This window comes from Gorilla gorilla, chromosome 5, assembly GCF_029281585.2.
Source record: "Gorilla gorilla gorilla isolate KB3781 chromosome 5, NHGRI_mGorGor1-v2.1_pri, whole genome shotgun sequence".
In the NCBI taxonomy this organism is placed as follows: Eukaryota; Metazoa; Chordata; class Mammalia; order Primates; family Hominidae; genus Gorilla; species Gorilla gorilla.
Genome location: NC_073229.2, coordinates 176,397,346 through 176,416,971, shown reverse-complemented (window position 1 = coordinate 176,416,971; position 19,626 = coordinate 176,397,346). Strand labels below are relative to the sequence as shown.

The 19,626-nt window shown below is 38.7% G+C and overlaps 1 protein-coding gene across 25 annotated transcripts in view; it reads left to right on the top strand.

The window, feature by feature from the left end:
* Nucleotides 1–19,626, top strand: part of SYNE1 (spectrin repeat containing nuclear envelope protein 1) — a 522,579-nt gene that overhangs the window by 388,944 nt on the left and 114,009 nt on the right. For 24 of the 25 annotated variants that reach the window (XM_055390873.2, XM_019029254.4, XM_055390870.2 and 21 more), the window contains 7 exons: nucleotides 217–426; nucleotides 5,722–5,823; nucleotides 10,485–10,604; nucleotides 12,701–12,901; nucleotides 15,425–15,598; nucleotides 18,170–18,301; nucleotides 18,810–19,006. In XM_055390873.2, coding sequence (XP_055246848.1) covers nucleotides 217–426; nucleotides 5,722–5,823; nucleotides 10,485–10,604; nucleotides 12,701–12,901; nucleotides 15,425–15,598; nucleotides 18,170–18,301; nucleotides 18,810–19,006 — 1,136 coding nt within the window. The other variant, XM_055390887.2, reaches the window with a different exon arrangement.

Genomic DNA, 19,626 nt, shown 5'->3' with positions numbered 1-19,626 from the left:
CTTTACATTGCTCATTATTACTAGTGAATGAGGTAAAGTCTCTGAGAGCAACTTCCTGAAATGTATAGAAGTATTTGAAAGAGGTTCCAGTTGTCTTAGGTCTGATTATTACTAAGCAGCCAGAGAGATTTAGTTGACTTTCTATGAGAAAATAACATGATTTGCATATCAATTCATGTATCTAAACACTGAAAAATGCCCTTTTATCACCTCTAGATTCTTGCCAAAGACATTAAGGAAATGTCTGAAGAAATGGATAAGAACAAAAACTTGTTTTCCCAAGCTTTTCCAGAGAATGGTGATAATCGAGATGTTATTGAAGATACTTTGGGTTGTCTTTTGGGCAGGTTATCCTTGCTAGACTCAGTAGTGAATCAACGATGTCATCAGATGAAAGAAAGACTTCAGCAAATACTAAATTTCCAGGTAAGTAAGACATTATCAAAGGATACGTGACCATTCTCTAGGTATTCAGTAATAGTCAGTCACGAGTCTGTGTTACAAACCTGGTTGTTGCTTTTTTTAAATGCATAATGAAGAACAAGAGCATTGTAGAAAATGAAGGGGGTTGAATTAAAGGAGTAGATGCTAAAGATTTTTTGCTCCTAGAAATGGTAGGTTGAGAAAACCACCCACTTCAAACTAAGGACTGAATAGAATTCAATCAATAAAAGTCAAATTTATGGATCATTATAATTATAATTTTTAGTTACTAATACCGGAGTTTAAACACATTGCAAAAGAATATGCAGAAAATGGCCGGGCACAGTGGCTCACGCCTGTGATCCCAGCACTTTGGGAGGCCACGGCAGGCAAATCATTTGAGGTCAGGAGTTTGAGACCAGCTTGGCCAACATAATGCAACCCATCTCTACTAAAAATACAAAAATTAGCAGGGTGTGGTGGTGCAGGCCTGTAATCCCAGCTACTTGGAGGCTGAGGCAGGAGGATCGCTTGAACCCGGGATGCAGAGGTAGCAGTGAACTGAGATTGCACCACTGAACTCCAGCCTAGGTGACAGAGCAAGACTCCATCTTAAAAAAAAAAAAAAAAAAAAAAAAGAGTATGCAGAAAGTGTTGGAATATAGAAAGGGCCATAGACTGTAGTACCTAAGAGTCTTTGAAAGTGGCTGTGGTCTAATTACTTCTACCTGTGTTAAAATGTGTTACATTACTTTCCAGTCCTAACTCCTCAGACTTACTGCCTTTTAGCCCCATATTATAATTCTTATTGTGTGCTTAGGAAACTTTTCCTATGATTATATACTGGAACAAATGCAAAAGCTGCTGATAAACTTTTAGTGCTGATTTTTCTTTCCTAATAAAAAGCACTCTTTGAGAATACATAAGTTTTAATTGAATGTTATTTTTAACCAACATGAAAGATTTTATAAAATAGAGACATGTCATTAGGGCCAAGAGTTTGATGTAGAGTTTTGATTTGCAAAAAAAAAAAAAAAAAAACAAAAAGCAAAAAACACTACACATAAATGTAGCATTAGCCAAGAAACATGGAATTTTCATGAGGCACAAATTACCACTGCCTTCTAGTAGTCTACATTCTTAAAACCACAGAGTAAAACTATCACAAACATTTGAGTTTCATTTTTTTATTCACAAAATATTTTCTCATATTCATTGTCTTTAATCTTTGCAACATCCTGCAAACGTTGTTCTGATAATAATTTTGCAAAGTCAGAACAGTAAAAATTAAACATGTAGTCTCCAAAGCTAACAGTCTGGGTTCAAATTCTGACTTTGTCACTTACTGCTGTATAACTTTGCAGCTTGACTTCCGTGAACCTTGGTATCCTCAACTGTCAAATCATACTCATACTCATATGAATTGCCTCATAGACTGTGGTGAGGATGAAATGAGTTGAGATGTGTTTAAAATACTCTGAACAGTGCCTGATACATAGTAAGCACTCAGTAAGTGTTGTTATTGTTATTACTAGTAGTATTATAAGAGATATAGGATCTAAAACCAAGAGAAAGATTAAATTACTTCAGTGTTACTCAACCATTAAGAACTAGAGCCAGTATTTTACTCAAAGAATATATATATTTTTGTATTTTATCATATTAGGGTGATCTCAGGGAAGATGGGGAATGTGGGCCTTCATTAGAGTCTCTTAAATTTTATCCAATATCCTTTGCCAGTGGATGGTACCACCAGCAACTCAGTCTTGTCCCTGAGTCAGTGGCACTGCTATCTAGCAGTCTTCCCTGATAGTTACTGCCCCCCAAGATGATCAAGTCAGAATCCCCCAGTGCCTCAGCAGTCCCTTTTGCTCTCATTCCCCATATCTTTTGTGAATTGCATTTAGTATCTTTAGTACTTTCATACTTTTAAACTTTATTGGTAATTATCACCAGTCACAGTAAAATATGAATTAGGCATGAATGCTCTGGAACTTATTTTGTTTTAAGGATCTAAGAGAATCATGGAATTCTCTTTAAATCACGTTCTCTATTTTTCTTCTGCCAACAAGTTTCTATTTGTTGGTGGCCAGCTCACGAACAAAAAGACATTTCAAAATATTTGTGTTCCAATTTAGTTGAGAGAAAGTTTCCAATGTTAACATAATTAAAGGTCAAGTCACAAACTATTTGCCTTTTTGTTTTAACTTTGCACCAAACACCTTGGTATGCTGTCAGTCCTCAGCAGTTACTGGAAGGGTATGCCTTCATTCTGCATTTAATCTTTGAGGATTAGCTTTTGCCAGACTGCTAACATTACTCTATACCAAAAAGGCTATTTTGAAGGATGCATAGATGTTATGTAGATGTACATTACATATATAGAATCACAATAAAGTCAATTATGAACTATTTTGTATTTTAAAAATTTTACCCATGGACGTAACCTCAAATAAATTCCCCAAACATATAATTGTGTATTGTAAATTATTTTAAAAATTGGAAAATGAATGAAAGAATTCTTTAATGAATGAGTGAGGCAGCACAACTGATTTTATTTATTTTATTATTTATTTACTTATTTATTTAATTTATTTATTTTGAGACAGAGTTTTGCTCTTGTTGCCCAGGCTGGAGTGCAATGGGGAGATCTCAGCTCACTGCAACCTCTGCCTCCCGTGTTCAAACAATTCTTCTGCCTCAGCTTCCCAAGTAGCTAGAACTACAGGCATGCGCGCCATGCCCAGCTAATTTTTGTATTTTTTAGTAGAGATGGGCTTTCACTGTATGTTGGCCAAGCTGGTCTCGAACTCCCGACCTCAGGTCATCTGCCTGCCTCCACCTCCCAAAGTCCTGGGAATACAGACATGAACCACTGTGCCCGGACACAACTGGTTTTAAAGCTTGAAACTTTCTGCAAATCTGTTTCTCAATGGCTAGAATCCTGCTCCTTTTTGCCCTGCCAATAATTCCAGTGACTATAAGAAAAAAAAAGTGATGTATTTTATGTTTGTAATATATGGATACCTTAATTATCCTGTTGTATCACAAGTGTAATAATACAAAAATAGTTCAATTCTTTGCATTTTTATTTTTAAGAAAATGTCAATATCCATGTGATTACGAGCACCTCTTAAAGTTTTTATTTAGTAATTTTAAAATCAATCATATTCTTTGCTTTACTATCTTCTTGACTAGTCTCTCCCAATAATCAGTCTGACTTCCAGAAATATGAACTCTGTGTTTCCTACCACCTTGAGTAGAACATAGCTAAGAGAGAAAATATGCTATTAAAAGCATAAAAATGGGCCGGGTGCGGTGGCTCACGCCTGTAATCCCAGCACTTTGGGAGGCTGAGGCAGGTGGATCACCTGAGCTCAGGAGTTTGCGACCAGCCTGGGCAAGATGGTGAAACCCCGTCTCTACTAAAAATACAAAAAATTAGCCAGACGTGGTGGTGCATGCCTATAGTCCCAGCTACTTGGGAGGCTGAGGCAGGAGAATTGCTTCAACCTGGGAGGCTGAGGTTTCAGTGAGCCGAGATCGCGCCACTGCACTCCAGCCTGGGTGACAGAGCAAGACTCTGTCTCAAAACAAAACAAAACAAAGCATAAAACTGGCATACAGGAAATCTATATATTCACCCTTCATTTCTAACCCATGTTATGTTATATATACTTAGCTACTCATTTAGATTAACTGGACGAATGTCACTGTACACACATTTGTAGGTAATGTTGGCTTCTGTTCAAGTGAATGCAGGACATCTTTTACTAGGCTTAAAAACAGATAAATGTGTGATGGTTTTAATGGCCCACGTGACCTTACTCTGAACACAGTTGAATGATACAGACCTAGTAACTCATATGTAAAACTATTGTTTCTAGGATTTTTCCAGGGCTGTTATTATAATTTCCTATTTAGTTAGCCACTAGACTTGCAGATTGCTTTGAGTTTTGGTTAGTGGCAACTATTCTAGTTCTCATGTTCAGCACTATATTTTCAATTTTATAATTTTTACTGCATAATGCACCCATTATTTTGCTTTTTAGACCTGAATTTACATTATAAATCCTTCACATGTTCTTATAGATGTTTTTCTTCCTTGGTACGATTATCCTTCCACTCATTAGACAGTCAGAATGTTTGCATGTTGGTGATGTGCGTGATCAGGCCCTGGTAAAGAGGTCCTGAGTTGAGCTTTAACCTCTGACAAATATATGTTTGCTGACTATTATGAAATAGAACTTATTTGTTGATATTTTAGAGAAAAAAATACATTTTTTGGTAATTTTTTTTTTTTTTGAGATAAAGTCACCCAGGCTGGCATGTAGTGGCGTGATCATAGCTCACTTCAACCTCAAACTCCTGAAGTCAAGGGATCCTTCCACTTCAGCCTCCCAAGTAGATAGGACTACAGGCATGCCACTGTGTCCACTTATTTTTTTTTTTTAAACTTTTTGTAGAGACCGGGTGCACTTTGTTGCCCAGGCTGGTCTTGAACTCCTGGCCTCAAGTGATCTGCCTCAGGCACCCAAAATTCTGGTATTACAGAGATGAACCACTGCACCTGGCCAAAATTTTTTATAATTTAAATATTCTTCTAATTTATTATTCCCTGTGGAATTAAGTACCAAAGTTCTAATAGTTGTCTCCTTTTTATACAAATCTAACTCAATATAAATATATTTGGACATTTAAATAAGTAATATTTTTGAACAAAATACCTAACAAGATCTTTTTGTGTTGTCTCTTCACATGTTTTTGACCATCATGGATAATATTTATTTTCTAAACTTCTGGATGGCTTTTTTAAAGCTTGTGCAAATTTTCCAAAAATAGAAGAAGAAACTGATGGAGGGAGGGAAGGAGAGGAGAGAGCAAAATGGGAATCATATGATTCTTAAGTATCATATTATTTCCCAAATCAGGATAACACCTATAGGTTATTTCCCTAGATAAGAGCCACTAATATAATATTTCTGTGCAATGTTTGACTGTGCTCATTTATTTCGGATGTAATGAGATTAGGGTGACAAGCGTTGCTTTTTACATGTATGGTTCAACTTCATTTGTGTTATGTAGAAGATACTTTGGGTAACAGATTCTTCAGGAGTCAGTTTTAGCACGTAAGTAAATTGTTACCAGTTCCTTTTACCTTCCCATAGCACAGTATTGTTTCTCCTGGAAATTAAATTTCTGTGCCTCTATATTATTTCTTAGAATCTGTGTTATATTTACAAGTATTTTGAATTCCCTGTTACACATTTTGAGTTTTCCTGTTACTTTCCTCCTTAGAATGATCTGAAAGTGCTGTTTACATCACTGGCTGACAACAAATACATCATTCTGCAGAAACTGGCGAATGTGTTTGAACAGCCCGTAGCAGAACAAATAGAGGTATTTATAGCTGCCTTTTCCTAGAAGAGAAAATGCATAGAGGAGATATGACTTACTATGAAATTTTGAATATTCTATGAAAGATTAATGGCTCACAGTGGCACTTTTGTTTGTATTATTTTTGTTTTTGAGTACTGGGTTTGAATAACATACCAGGTGACATTGACTCTGTCAATGACTCTGCACAGAACTAGGAAATGTGAGCTGGGAAAAGGTATCCATGGCAGATGCTGACCTGAAGGAGTTTTCTGCCCAATGATGAGATTAGATATGAACCTCAATGACATAGGGCAGAAAGTCAAACTGTCCTGGGAGAGGTACTGACAAAGCATTATGGGTACTCAGACCCTTCTGGCCTCCAGCAGGGGTAGGATTAGGGAAGCTTTGTAGAGGGAAATTTGAACTGAACCTAAGAGTTTGGACACACAACAACAGGAAAGAAAGATATCACGGTAAAGAGGACAGCAAGAAAAAAAGCACAAATTGTTAGAGAATTCTGAGCACTTAGGGAAAAACACAGGTAATTCTATTTTAGCTGAATTTAAGATAAATGAAAGTGACTGAGGACAAACGAGATTGGTTATGTAAATTTAAGGCAGTTTGTAGGGCCTGTTGAATGTGTGACTTTGGACTTTATTCTATAAACTAGTTACCTGTACACTTTATTTGTTGCATGCCTCATTAGCTAAAAAAAAAAAAAAAGGAAATAAATATGCAGCATAAGTGTATGTATTTTTATTTATTTATAAATTATAAGCAATTTATTTTATAAATCACAATTAAATTCAGCCACATTTATTTTCAATTTTTGTTTGTGTACATGCTACAACCAAAATTGAAAATTAATGTGGTTGAATATAAATGAAAGATGTGGTGTTTCATCCTGGTAAATCATCTTGCACACTCTTGGGTGTTTAGACTCAGCTGGGAGATCCCTGGCCATGGAAAGTTGTAGGGGATGTTTGCAGGTAAAAATGAATGGCAGTTCTAGATCTTGCTTCTGGATAGTTTACATGACAGCACCAGGGTCAGGAAACAGGAGATCCATCATGAGGCTTCATGTAGCTGTACTGGAGAGAAAGAATGAGAACCCAAACTGGCATGATGGCATGAAAATGCAGAAGACAGAAGAAATGGGAGGGATGTTAGAATATCTCCTGTTTCATAAGCTAAGTAATTGTGAGAAGTATGTGTTTTAATAGAATTCTCTGATTTAATTTCAGTGAACTTCCCGGGAATCTATGGATAGACGATAGAGAATAATCTGACATATAATGTGTGTGTGTGTGTGTGTGTGTGTGTGTGTGTGTGTTAAAGAACACCTCTCAAAACAGTTTGCAAAACTGTGAGTGTGCATTTTTCTTTTTATTTATTTTTAAAAATATATGTGTGTGTGTGTGTATATATATATATATATATAAAATAAAACATATATATTTTAATATGGAGATAGGGTCTCACTTTGTTGCCCAGGCTGGTCTGGTCTTGGAGATAGGGTCTCACTTTGTTGCCCAGGCTGGTCTGGTCTTGAACTCCTGGGCTCAAGCAGTTCTCCCATCTCAGCCTCCCAAAGTGTTGGGATTACCGGTGTGAGCCACCGCATCCGGCTGTGCATTTTTCTTTTTTTATTTTTATTTTTATTTTTATTATACTTTAAGTTTTAGGGTACATGTGCACATTGTGCAGGTTAGTTACATATGTATACATGTGCCATGCTGGTGCGCTGCACCCACTAACTCGTCATCTTTCTTGACCATAATTTCATCTGCTTTTTAAAGAGATTTCTCATTTCTCCCCATTAAAAATCTTTTTGTTTTTTTTCTTGGCGTATAATGTATGTGTGATTCCAAAAAAGACTGGAGCAACTGTAGTGATGTCTTGCTTTGGATTTCTAATATGAATTATAAGATATGTATGATCACAAGTAATAATTTTTACTAATTTTTGACCAATATAACTGAATGTCACAGATGAAGAAATAACCAATTAGATTTTTTTCTTTGAATAAATGGAATGCAACTAATGAACGTGCTAATTCCATGCCTACCCAACTTGGATTAAAAAGGCAATAACAGCAGAGGGCATGGGGAAGACACACCTCACTCAATATAGTCATCTCTTGAGTTGTGCTATTCCAATCCAGAGCAGTTCTCTTGCCTCATAAACCTGGTGCACAGTTGTCTTCTTGGATTTCCCTTCACCACCATCCTGAGAATCCCTTCATTTCTTCCTATGTTGGATCTTCTCTCTTCTGAATCCCAAGTCTTTCTCTTTACTGCATTGCTTCCTTTTTTTGTTAGTGCATGTCCTTTCTTAGAAAGGGTACATGATAAGTGTATTTTTCCAGATGTACGTCTGAAAATGTTCTTATACCATGATCACACTTTATTGGTCGCTTTGCTGTTTTTATGTGATCCTTCAGGGTCATTTGTTGAATATGAATTCTTTTGGAGTTTCAAGGCTTTTTCTTCATTGTTTTCTAGCTCTCAGTGTTGTCTTAAGGAATCTAAAAACATTCTAATTCCCAGAGGTTTCCAGTGTCCTGAAATTTCACAATCACATCCTTGGGGAGGATCTATTTTTATCCACTGGGCTGGGAGCTCAAGGGGCTCTTCTGATTTGGCAGCTCTCATCTTTCTGTTCTGGAAAATTTTCTAATGATTTATTTAATACGTTTCTTTCCTGCATTTTACCTGTCTTCTTTTCTGGAGAACTCCTTTTTGTCAGATACTCGGGTTCAACCCTTGAACTGTCTTACCAAGAGACCTTTCTCTGTCTTTTTGCTCCGCTTTTTGAGAAACGTCCTCAATTTCAACTCCAGACTCTTATACTGAGTTGGCATTTCTGCTCTCATGTATTTAATTCTCCCGGAGCTCACTTTGGTTCTCCGAATGATCCTTTTTGTAGTATTTTTTATTTTTTTTAATGAATACATTATCGTTTATATTTTTCTGGGTATATTAATGGTTTTTTTTTTTGTTTAAAGTTCTACTTTTCCTGTATAATGTGTTTTCCTCCAGCTTGCTTTTATTTGTTTGCTTCTGTTAGTCCTCATCTTTCATGTCATCGAAAGGCATATTGAAATCTTTTGTTGCCTATTCAGGTTTAGGATGGAGGACTAAACAGCTGAAAGGGAACTCTGTGTGGATGGAACATGATAATTTTAAGAGTTCCTGCAGGATGGTCTCTATGGACCATTTATTTGTTAGAGAATCCTTCTGTCAAATTGTCAGGCCTGTCTTATTGGTATGTTCAGATATTTTTCCCTCTCCTGTCTGGAGACTAGAGCCCTGACTGCAGCACTTCTTGCCCCAGGGAGAGAAGACTCAGGGGCCCCACATTCAGCATGCAGGGAGCATCCAGTTATTTCATCCCTTGCTTTCAGTCAAGCACTCAAGCTCACAGCTGTGTCCAGTGCCCCTCAGTCTGTTTTACCTTCTCCAGAGAACACACTTTCAGTCTTTTACCCGGGAAGAAAAAGGGACAGTATGGAATAAGGAGGGGCATCTGTGGGTTAACTGTCCTTTAAGCAGCTCTTCACTAACCCTCCTTACTTAGCAACCCAGCTTACTTCACCCAGAGTTCCAGAGATTTCTGTTGCTCTGAAGTGGGTGGTGGAGATCCTCCACTGGTTTAGAATTCAGCTTCCCCAGATGTCCTAAGTCAATTATCATGTATTCTTTTGACTTCTAGCTCCCAACATATTGTTGGCATTGTTTTCTTTTCTGTTCCCTTGTCCTTTTAGATTTATGGGGAAAAAATATGCCAGAGAACAAGCAAACAAAATACTCACTCTGACTGTAGGGGGGTTTTCAGGAAAGAGAACATTTGACACATGTGTTTCAGCTGCCATCTGGAGTCCTGTTTTTGTCCTCCTTCAGGGGCAACCTCTGTTGCCCTCTTTCCAAATGCCTGCTTAGGCTGCTCCAGGATTTGTGGTCTGGTATCTCCCTTCTCTGATCTCTGCTAATGGGGATGAGTTGGCATTATCGAGTTTAGTACTTACTTATATTCAGCCTTGCTTTATTTTTCTCTGTTTACTCTGGCTTCCTAACCAGACCATCAGCTCCTTGAAGGACAGGATGAGATCTTGTTCTGCTTCTACAGACCTCACACTGGGAAGACAAGGCTTAGCAATAGCAGCCACTTGAATACTTGTTGACTGATTGATTTTCCACTTCACAACAAGGAGCACAGATTCCTTGACCATGCTGTAATATATGTTTTGTTACCTCGCTGAATCTCTCTCCAAAGATGCTCACAACTATGTTTCAAGGACAGCAGAACATGGTCCCTTAGAAAATCTCAGGCAAATACCTTTTTTTAACTATGTCCTAAATGATGCTCCTTTTTTTAACTATTGCTTTTCAAAACTCCCTTTTTTGTTTAAGCAAGACATCCTTCTCCCAGCCCTCTACCCTGACTTTCTCCTGCCTCATTATCTGTAAGATAACTGCTCTGTACTAATGAGGGGACTTCTTCTGTTTTCTATATACCCTCTGAACATGGCTTTCGGTTTGTTTTATTGAAATGATTCCTTTTGTATATATTGAGAATGTTTTACATGGAGAGGAGGAACACAGAAAGAGATACAATAATCACATCTTCTGTGGGGAAATTGTTCATGGGAGTTTTAATAAAATGTCATGGATCTTACCTAGGCAATACAACAGGCTGAAGATGGACTCAAAGAATTCGATGCAGGAATCATTGAATTAAAGAGGCGTGGTGACAAGTTACAGGTCGAGCAGCCGTCCATGCAAGAACTCTCCAAGCTCCAGGTGCAGCCTTCAGCCAGTAGTATTCAGCTGCAGGGGTACATCAAACTTGAAGTCTGGAAAAAATCACTTTATTTTTCTTGGCTTTCTTTATAAAATTCATGCCACTTAGGTCCTAACCTTTCTGCCAAGCAACTCTTAGAAAATTTTCTGAAGCTTAACATGTTTAGTACAAGGAAATGAGTTGTTTTCATGCTGCTAAGATTCATATGTTTTTCTGACAGTTACTTTATTATTATTCTCATGGTTAAGCATTACAGTATAGTTTAGTTGTAGCATATTATTTTCTACTGTAGAAAATAGAATAATTTTTAATCCTACCTAGAAAAATTTAAAAAAGGGATATCTACCCTCGTATTGCACTATGTCTTCAAATACCATTTTAAAAAGCAAATAATCAAAGTAATACTTTGTAGAAAGTGTTTTTTTCTAAGGCAAGAACTATAGTTTATCCTCCATATATGTTTGAATGGAATAGAGACATTGTTTCAATTCTAGAACAACAACAACAAAAATTAAACTAGAAGGTAGTTGAAATCTAAACAGACTTCCTATCATCCTTCAGGAATAGAGAATAACGCTTTGGGTTAATTTCCTTTCCTAGATCTGACATTTAGGCAAGAATCTGATATTGGGGTAGGAAGAAGATCCTTGGATATTAGACCAACAAAATTTAGCATCAACTAGGCAAGCAGTTGTGTTCGATCAAGAAGAAATTGTGTGCAACTGTGTACAGTCACACAGACACACACGTTAGATTTTCTCTGTGTGCAGAACTATTGAGAACTAGTAACCTCAGTCCAGTACAGGGTTGTGAGTTCTTTCTTTGAGAAAATAAAATAGACCTTATAAACAAAAGAACATTTTTATTTTAACTGTATCTGTCCTTTATCTAACATTTCATAATGTCATAAGCCCACCTCCCCCACTTTGTACTTTTTTAGACAGTTTTCCGACAGCACTTAAGCATCAGGTGTAAGAGTCAAATGTCATTGCCGTAAATAGGCATTAAAATTGAACTCTTCCAGATTGAACCATTTTGGCCTGCTAAACCTTAATGTGATATGTTAATCAGGTCCGTATGCCTCAAATAAATTTTGTGTTTGGTGTGTCATCATCTCCTAAAATGTCTTTCCAGTTTAAATAGTTATTTACTCCACCACATTTGGCAAAAATATTGCCTTCTTAAGTTTGAAACTCTTTCTGCTCACATTAAACTCCCCTATTTCTCTAGCTCTTTGTTTGAGGGATAGTCCCAAATATGATTGTTATTTAGCAGGAAAATGTTAAGGATATTATATTCAATTGCTCTGAAATTATATGAATGTTGAGAACACTATAAAAATGGGAATTACATTTTCTATGACATGTCCCTCAGCCACATGGACAGTTTTTCAACAGTTTTACCCCACATCTCATCATAAACTATTGATATCCTGAGAAAAAAGTTGTCAAATCTACCTCATATATCACTTCTAGGAAACACTTTTACATGTCCTTTAAAATCTTAAAATATTAACCTTATTTTTAATAGACACATCCTTATTTCCTTTCATATTTTAACTTATTAAATTTTTATTTTGTAATCAATCTAAATTGCATTTTGGTATGTGGCATGAGATAAGACTTTATTTTTCTTTAAGGAGTTGAGTTGTTTCCACATTATTTATTGAATATTTATTTTATCCTTTCAGTGGCTTCACACTTACATTTTTATGAATTCAGTTTTTTTTCAGTTTCTCCATTGTGCTTTATTGTCAGTTAGAAATAAAATAAAATTTAAAACAACAAGATAAGAACACCAAATAAGATTAATGAAAGAACTTGAACCACCAGATATCAAGACACAGTAAAGTCACAACCAATATCATAGGCATGAGAATAGAGGTCCAAAGGTCATTTCTTTGTGAAACATGTTTTCAAAGTAAGGCTCATAGAAAGACAAGCAGATGGCCTACAGGCAGAGCCTTTCCACGAGGCACATCCCTGAAGGCATTTTCTTGGTTGGGTCTTGGGCTTAGTGCGTTCATAGTTCATATGCTTTTAGAGAGTTGCCAGGATATGAATTGAAAGTGAGTCTTGTGGTCTCTGCTTCTTAGGACATGTATGATGAGCTGATGATGACCATTGGCTCCCGGAGGAGTGGTCTGAATCAGAACCTTACACTCAAGAGTCAGTATGAGAGGGCCCTACAAGATCTGGCTGACCTGCTAGAAACTGGTCAGGAGAAGATGGCAGGAGACCAGAAAATCATCGTGTCTTCCAAAGAGGAAATCCAGCAACTACTTGACAAACATAAGGTACATAACAAAAAAGAGTGAGAGAGAGAAAATGTAATTGGAAAGCATGCTCTCAAACCCTGATATATATTTAGTAAAACCTAATATTCTCAGTCTTTTATGAGTTCTTACTTGTATAAGTTATTCTTTAAAAATGGCCAAAAAATTTATATTCAAACCCACTGGCTTTCAGTAGCACAGAGAAATTATAGGGGATATGTTTCTATAATGTTGTAAATTAAAAAAGAAAATCAACTTACCTATAATTTTACCTATCAGTTCCTCACTAGTATTAGCCAGGCTTTCTCCCTAGATGAGCTAAAATCAAAGGAAAACTCAGAGCCTCTCTTCAAAGGAGCCCACCTTCATTCTTAACTCCACCTTTCCCTGTGTTTCCTTTTTGCCCATTTGTCCACCTGGTCCCAGTTGCTCTCTTTGCCCTCCCTTGTCCTCGTCAAGGACTCCTCGCTCACTCCTTGCTCTCCTGTAGAAATGCAGAGCTGACTACTCAGCTCCAGGGTTGGGTTGGTGTCTTTTACATACATTGTTTAGATCCTCTGACCCTTACACATATGCTCCTCTAGTTGCTGTAGACCTCAGACTTTCTCCCTGGGAACAGCAAGGCCGTTTACTATGTAATCAAACTTGGGAGGCCCGAAATCACTCCATCGTTGTGTGCCACAGCCAAGCTCAGGTTGGACACTACTCCATGGTAGAAGAATGCGTATTTCACACACACACACACACACACACAGCTCTTGCATTATTGGCAATGATTACGGAAAGCAATTTTGCCAGTCCAGAAACCCAGCCTTCTAGACTATGGGAATTTCCTGTAGGGAAACTAAAAAAATCCCACTGGGTTATAGAAGTTTAAATCTTCTACCATTGTGTAGCTCTCTGGTGGCTTGTAAAGGTGGATTTTTTTTGTCTTTTTCAAATTGTCCTTCCTATTTTTTCCCAGACGTTTTTGTCCAAAGCTTCATGATTTATTAAAACCTTATCATTTGGCTTTGAAAACATTGCTTTAAAGTCCACAGCTGGTGTTTCTCACATTGTGACCATAGCAATAAAAGATCATTCTGAGTTATTCCAGAGGGGAAACTAGGATCAATGAGTATAAATAACAGGGAAATAAACCTCAATAGAAAAAGAACTATAAAAGGAGTAAGCTGCCATTGAGCAGACAGCCCTTCTGGCCATGAGAAGTCCAGCCAAGGCTTTTAGGGGAGATGGGCTTGTAAAAGGAATCTCAGCTTTCATTGCATGTTGGGCTAGATGAACTTCAAAGTCTCCTCCAACTTTAGGACTCTGATTTGGTAATTGTTGGTTAAAAATAATGATTCTAGCTTCTACTCACCAGCCCATTTTCTGAGGGAGAGTTCTGCAGTGCTGGTGAGAAACACAGATAAAGCCACACTGCCCTTGGGTTTGAACCCCAAGCTCTGCCGTGACTAGCTATGTGACCTTGGGCAAGCTACATAGATTGGGGGGGCCTCAGTGTTCTCATCTGTAAAACTGGAAACAAAACTGCCTATCTCATAGAGTTATAGAGTTGTTAGGAGGATGAGATGAGTCAGATAAAGTATTTATGGAGTGCCTAGCAAACAGTAAGCACATAATTAATGTTAACTGTCATTATCAGTTGCCAGTTCTTCCATTTTATCATGGTACTGGGAACAGGAAATGGGATAAGCTCAATCTCCATCCTCCAGGGTCTATTATACACAAACGGTAACATTTCAAAAACATTAGTAGGATGGCGCAAGGCCTACAGTTCTGTTATGTGTAGGTATAATACAAGGAAAGCAAATTTATAATATCAATCAGTGCATATAAAGCTGTTCTTGACAACATGGAATGAGCACGCAAACATCCTAGAAGTTCAGAAAGTAGAGCCCAAGTCCAGCCATGGAGGAAGGAAAGCAATGTTTTTTGTTTGTTTGTTTGTTTGTTTTGAGACGGAGTCTCCAACCAGAGCTCCAACTGTCCTGGCAAAGAAAAACTCAGAGCCTCTCTTCAAAGGAGCCCACCTTCGTTCTTACCTCTACCTTTCCCTGTGTTTCCTTTTTGCCCATTTGTACACCTGGTCCTAGTTGCTCCCTCTGCCCTCCCTTGTCCTGGTCAAGGACTCCTCGCGCACTCCTCACTCTCCTCTGGAAATGCAGAGCTGTCTACTCAGCTCCAGCGCTGGGTTGGTGTGAACTCCTCTCCACCCAGGCTGGAGTGCAGTGGCGTGATCTTGGCTCACTGCAACCTCGGCCTCCCAGGTTCAAGCGATTCTTGTGCCTCAGCCTCCTGAGTAGCTAGGATTACAAGCACACACCAGCATGCCCGGCTAATTTTTGTATTTTTAGTAGAAACGGATTCCACTGCGTGGGCCAGGCTGGTCTTGAGCTCTTGACCTCAGGTAATCCACCCACTTCAGCCTCCCCAGCTGTTGGGATTACAGGCGTGAGCCACCGCACCCGGCCCTAAACCAATTTTGATTCTAACATAATATATGAATGAGTTGCTGACTTCTTTCTCCCTGAAAAATTGCAGGAATACTTTCAGGGCCTGGAATCTCATATGATCTTGACTGAAACACTCTTCAGAAAGATAATCAGCTTTGCAGTCCAAAAGGAAACCCAGTTCCATACAGAGCTGATGGCTCAGGCTTCTGCTGTACTGAAACGGGCTCACAAGAGGGGTGTGGAGCTGGAGTACATTCTAGAGGTGAGACCATTGATGTCATATCTTCCGTGCTGCAAACTTCCTGCTGCAAAATAGACCTTTAATGCAAGATGTATCTATCCATGCAGTTTGCCTCACGTAACCTCAGAACTAGCTGCGCTCTCGGGCTCAGGACTACACTTTTCCTATGGTTCTGTGTTGCTTATTCCCCCTGTGTTTTCTGTGTACATTTGGCTATCTGCTGTGCCATGTTGAAAGTAAGATAGATACACACTGACTTCAGACTATGCATGAAGATATTTGGGGTTTTGATATTCAGACTGATAGCTTACTTAAGAGTAAGAAAAATGTAGAAATAGGCCAGGTGCAGTGGCTCACACCTGTCATCCCAGCACTTTGGGAGGCTGAGGCGGGTGGATCACTTGAGGTCAGGAGTTCGAGACCAGCCTGGCCAACATGATGAAACAAACCAACATGTTGAAACCCCGTCTCTACTAAAAATACAAAAAATTAGCCAGTCGTCGTCGTGGGTGCCTGTAATCTCAGCTACTTGGGAGGCTGAGGCAGGAGAATCGCTTGAACCGGGAGGCAGTGGTTGCAGTGAGCCAAGGTCACACCATTGCACTCCAGCCTGGGCAACGGGAGTGAAACTCTGTCTCAAAAAAAAAAAAAAAATGAAAGTAAAATGTAGAAATATTTTTTTCTGTCCCAAATGCGGTTGCTCTTGGAACAGAGTAGTGCTCAGTGGTGGCTACTGGCAAGCTATAGAACCCCGTGGAAATGTAGGACATTATTGATGGAACAGTCCCCTTTCTTTCTTCAGTAACTGTATCAGCTGCCCTAAACTTCCTGCTTTCTCATTCTTCCTCTTTCCCTTGCAAGTTTTAGAGATTATAATCTCTCTCCCCTTTGTTGACTTCCCCACCCACTCCCACAATATTACTGATCTTAACTGGGTTGCCTGCAGGTCATATTTGCATTTCTTCTAAATGGGATTTTCCCTGGGCCAACATTTTCATAGGTAGCTAACCCCCAAATCCCAGATGTGGAATTCCCTGATGTGGAATTCCCTATATTTTGGAGAGACATCTACCTTTAACGTTCGAAATCTCTGTAATAATAGTTACACTTTATTGACATGTCAGGTCCCTGGCAAGACTTCTTACATTTACATGAATCCATCTCATCTTTATCATAACCCTTTGAGAGAGAATTTTGAATCCCTGTTTCAGCAATGAGTCTGGGAGCAACTGTTTGCCAAGACACGTGGTTAATTGGTGGCAGAGTCAGAGATCACACCTTCATCTGTCTGAATTCACAACCTGAAATGTGTGTTTCTCCATGAAACTTACCTGATGACACCATTTAAATTGTAGCCCCACCAGGCACACACCTGGGCACTCCCTCCCACCCCTACCCAGTTCTGTTGTATTCTTCCACAGCACGAGAACTCTATTATACCATACAACTTATTGTTTGTTTTTGGTTTATTGTTTATTATTGATTGCCTGTCTCTCCTCACTAGAAGGCCTGGGTTTGTGTCTGTTTTATTTACTCCCAGATCCCCAGGCATTGAAAGTACCAGGCAATAGATATTTGGTAAGTGTATTTAAAAAGCATGGGTTTCTACTACTGTGCCCTGTTGCCACTCCAACTGCACAGTGAAGTGAGCATACTCACACTGAGAAACTGCTGACCCACAGCGTAAATTACTGGAAAAGACTTCAACTGATCTTTTAAAAAGTGTTTTCCAGTTTTAAATAAAAGTCTGAACTTAGGAATAAGTGATGTGGTATTTTTCTTTAACAGAATATATAAACTATATATTCATATTTATAGATATGTTTCATATGCAAATGTAATTAATTTGTTTACTCGTTACATGAAAGGCAAACATCCCCATCCTTTTGACTTAAATCCTTACTGTGGTAAAGAATAAAACCATGCATACCTGGGCTAGATGTGGTGGCTCATGCCTGGAATCCTAGCACTTTGGGAGGCTGAAGCAGGAGGATCTCTTGATGCCAGGAGTTTGAGATCAGCCTGGACAACATAGTGAGACCCCCATCTCTACAAAAAACATTTTTTTAAGTTAGCCTGGTGTGGTGGAATGCGCCTGTGGTCCCAGCTACTTGGGAGGATGAAGCAGGAGGATCCCTTGAGCCCAGGAGTTCGAGTCTGCAGTGATCCGTGATTGTGCCACTGTACTCCAGCCTAGGCAACAGAGTGAGAGCCTATCTAAAAAAACAAAAAAAGTGCATACCCAATAGAAGGTACACTGCATACATTATTCCATTTAATCCTCATGATGGAGAAGATAGCTATTATTATCCCCATTGTAACGTATGGAAAAGAGGTACAGAGTTTAGTAGCTTACTCACAGTCATAAAGGGGCTTAGTGGCAGATTCCAGAGCCCATTCACAATGCTTTCAAGGGTCACCATTTGATTACTTGCTTTAAAGCCATCTTTTGCTTCCCAAAGCAAGCCCCAATGCAAACATCTCTGATATAACTTTAAGGAGAGACTGTCAAGCACGCATTTTGCACCCAAGGAAGAATGTCTTTCTCTAATGAGGGTTTTTTTAGCTCACAGACTCATGTTGTGTTTCTAGACGTGGTCCCATCTGGATGAGGACCAGCAGGAGCTCAGCAGACAGCTGGAGGTGGTGGAAAGCAGCATCCCAAGCGTGGGTCTGGTGGAGGAGAACGAGGACAGGCTTATTGACCGCATAACACTCTACCAGGTTGGTGTTACAAGCTGCCACATTGCCTTTAGAAACTTACCAATAGTTTTAACAGAATGTAAACAAACTTGTGATCAATTATTTTATTAGTACTTTTACTTTTCTTTCAAGTTATTGACATTGAAAGGAGATAATGTTTCCGTTATTTATAGTTGGACATTATTAAAAGTCTTTCTTTTTTCTTTTTTTTACTGAGAGCTCTTTTTGAAAATTCAGCCTCCACCAAGCATTTTCTGTAGTTTATGCTGATGCCACACAATTCTTGAAATAATAATTTGACAGCTTTAAATCCACCTAAAGTCATTACCAAAAAAAAAAAATAAACAACAAAAGGAGACTGTCTATACTTAAATATAGACGAAACATCTCAAAGTTTTCAATGTTACTTGAATATAGTTTAAGTTTGAATAACAGGTAATGGGAACATTGTAGGTACCAGAGAAATTATAATTCTTAAAGACAAAAATTGCATATCCAAACTTTTAACTCAATAATTTCAATATTTTAGCATTTAAAATCTAGCCTTAATGAATACCAGCCCAAATTATATCAAGTATTAGATGATGGGAAACGACTTCTGATATCCATCAGCTGCTCAGATCTAGAAAGCCAACTAAATCAACTTGGAGAGCGCTGGCTAAGTAACACCAATAAAGTGTCTAAGGAACTTCACAGACTGGAAACAATATTGAAACACTGGACCAGGTAATGCAATGACTGTTTTGTATATTTTTAGATAAGTGCTGCATTGTATTAATAAGGCTAGTGCGGGGGATGATGGCTCAAACCTATAATCTCATTACTTGGGGAGGCCAATACGGGAGGACTGCTTGAGGCCAGGAGTTCACGACCAGCCTGGGCAACATAGTAAGACCCCAATCTCTACAAAAAAATTACAAAAGGACTAGGTATGGTGGCACATGCCTGTGGTCCCTGCTATTGGAGAGGCTGAAGTGGGAGGATTGCTTCAGCCTGGGAGGTTGAGGCTGCAGTGAGCCATGATCATGCTACTGTACTCCAGCCTGGGCAATAGAGTGAGACTCTGTCTCAAAAATAAATAAATAAATAAGGCAAGTAGATATTCACTTGAAAGTGACATGGCTCCTCTAGAAACTTATTATATAGTTTGGAAAATAAAGATAAGCAGAGGCCAGGCGCAGTGGCTCACGCCTGTAATCCCAACACTTTGGGAGGCTGAGGCGGGCAGATCCCCTGAGGTCAGGAGTTCGAGACCAGCCTGACCAACATGGAGAAACCCCATTTCTACTAAAAATACAAAATTAGCCAGGCGTGGTGGTGCATGCCTGTAATCCCAGCTACTCAGG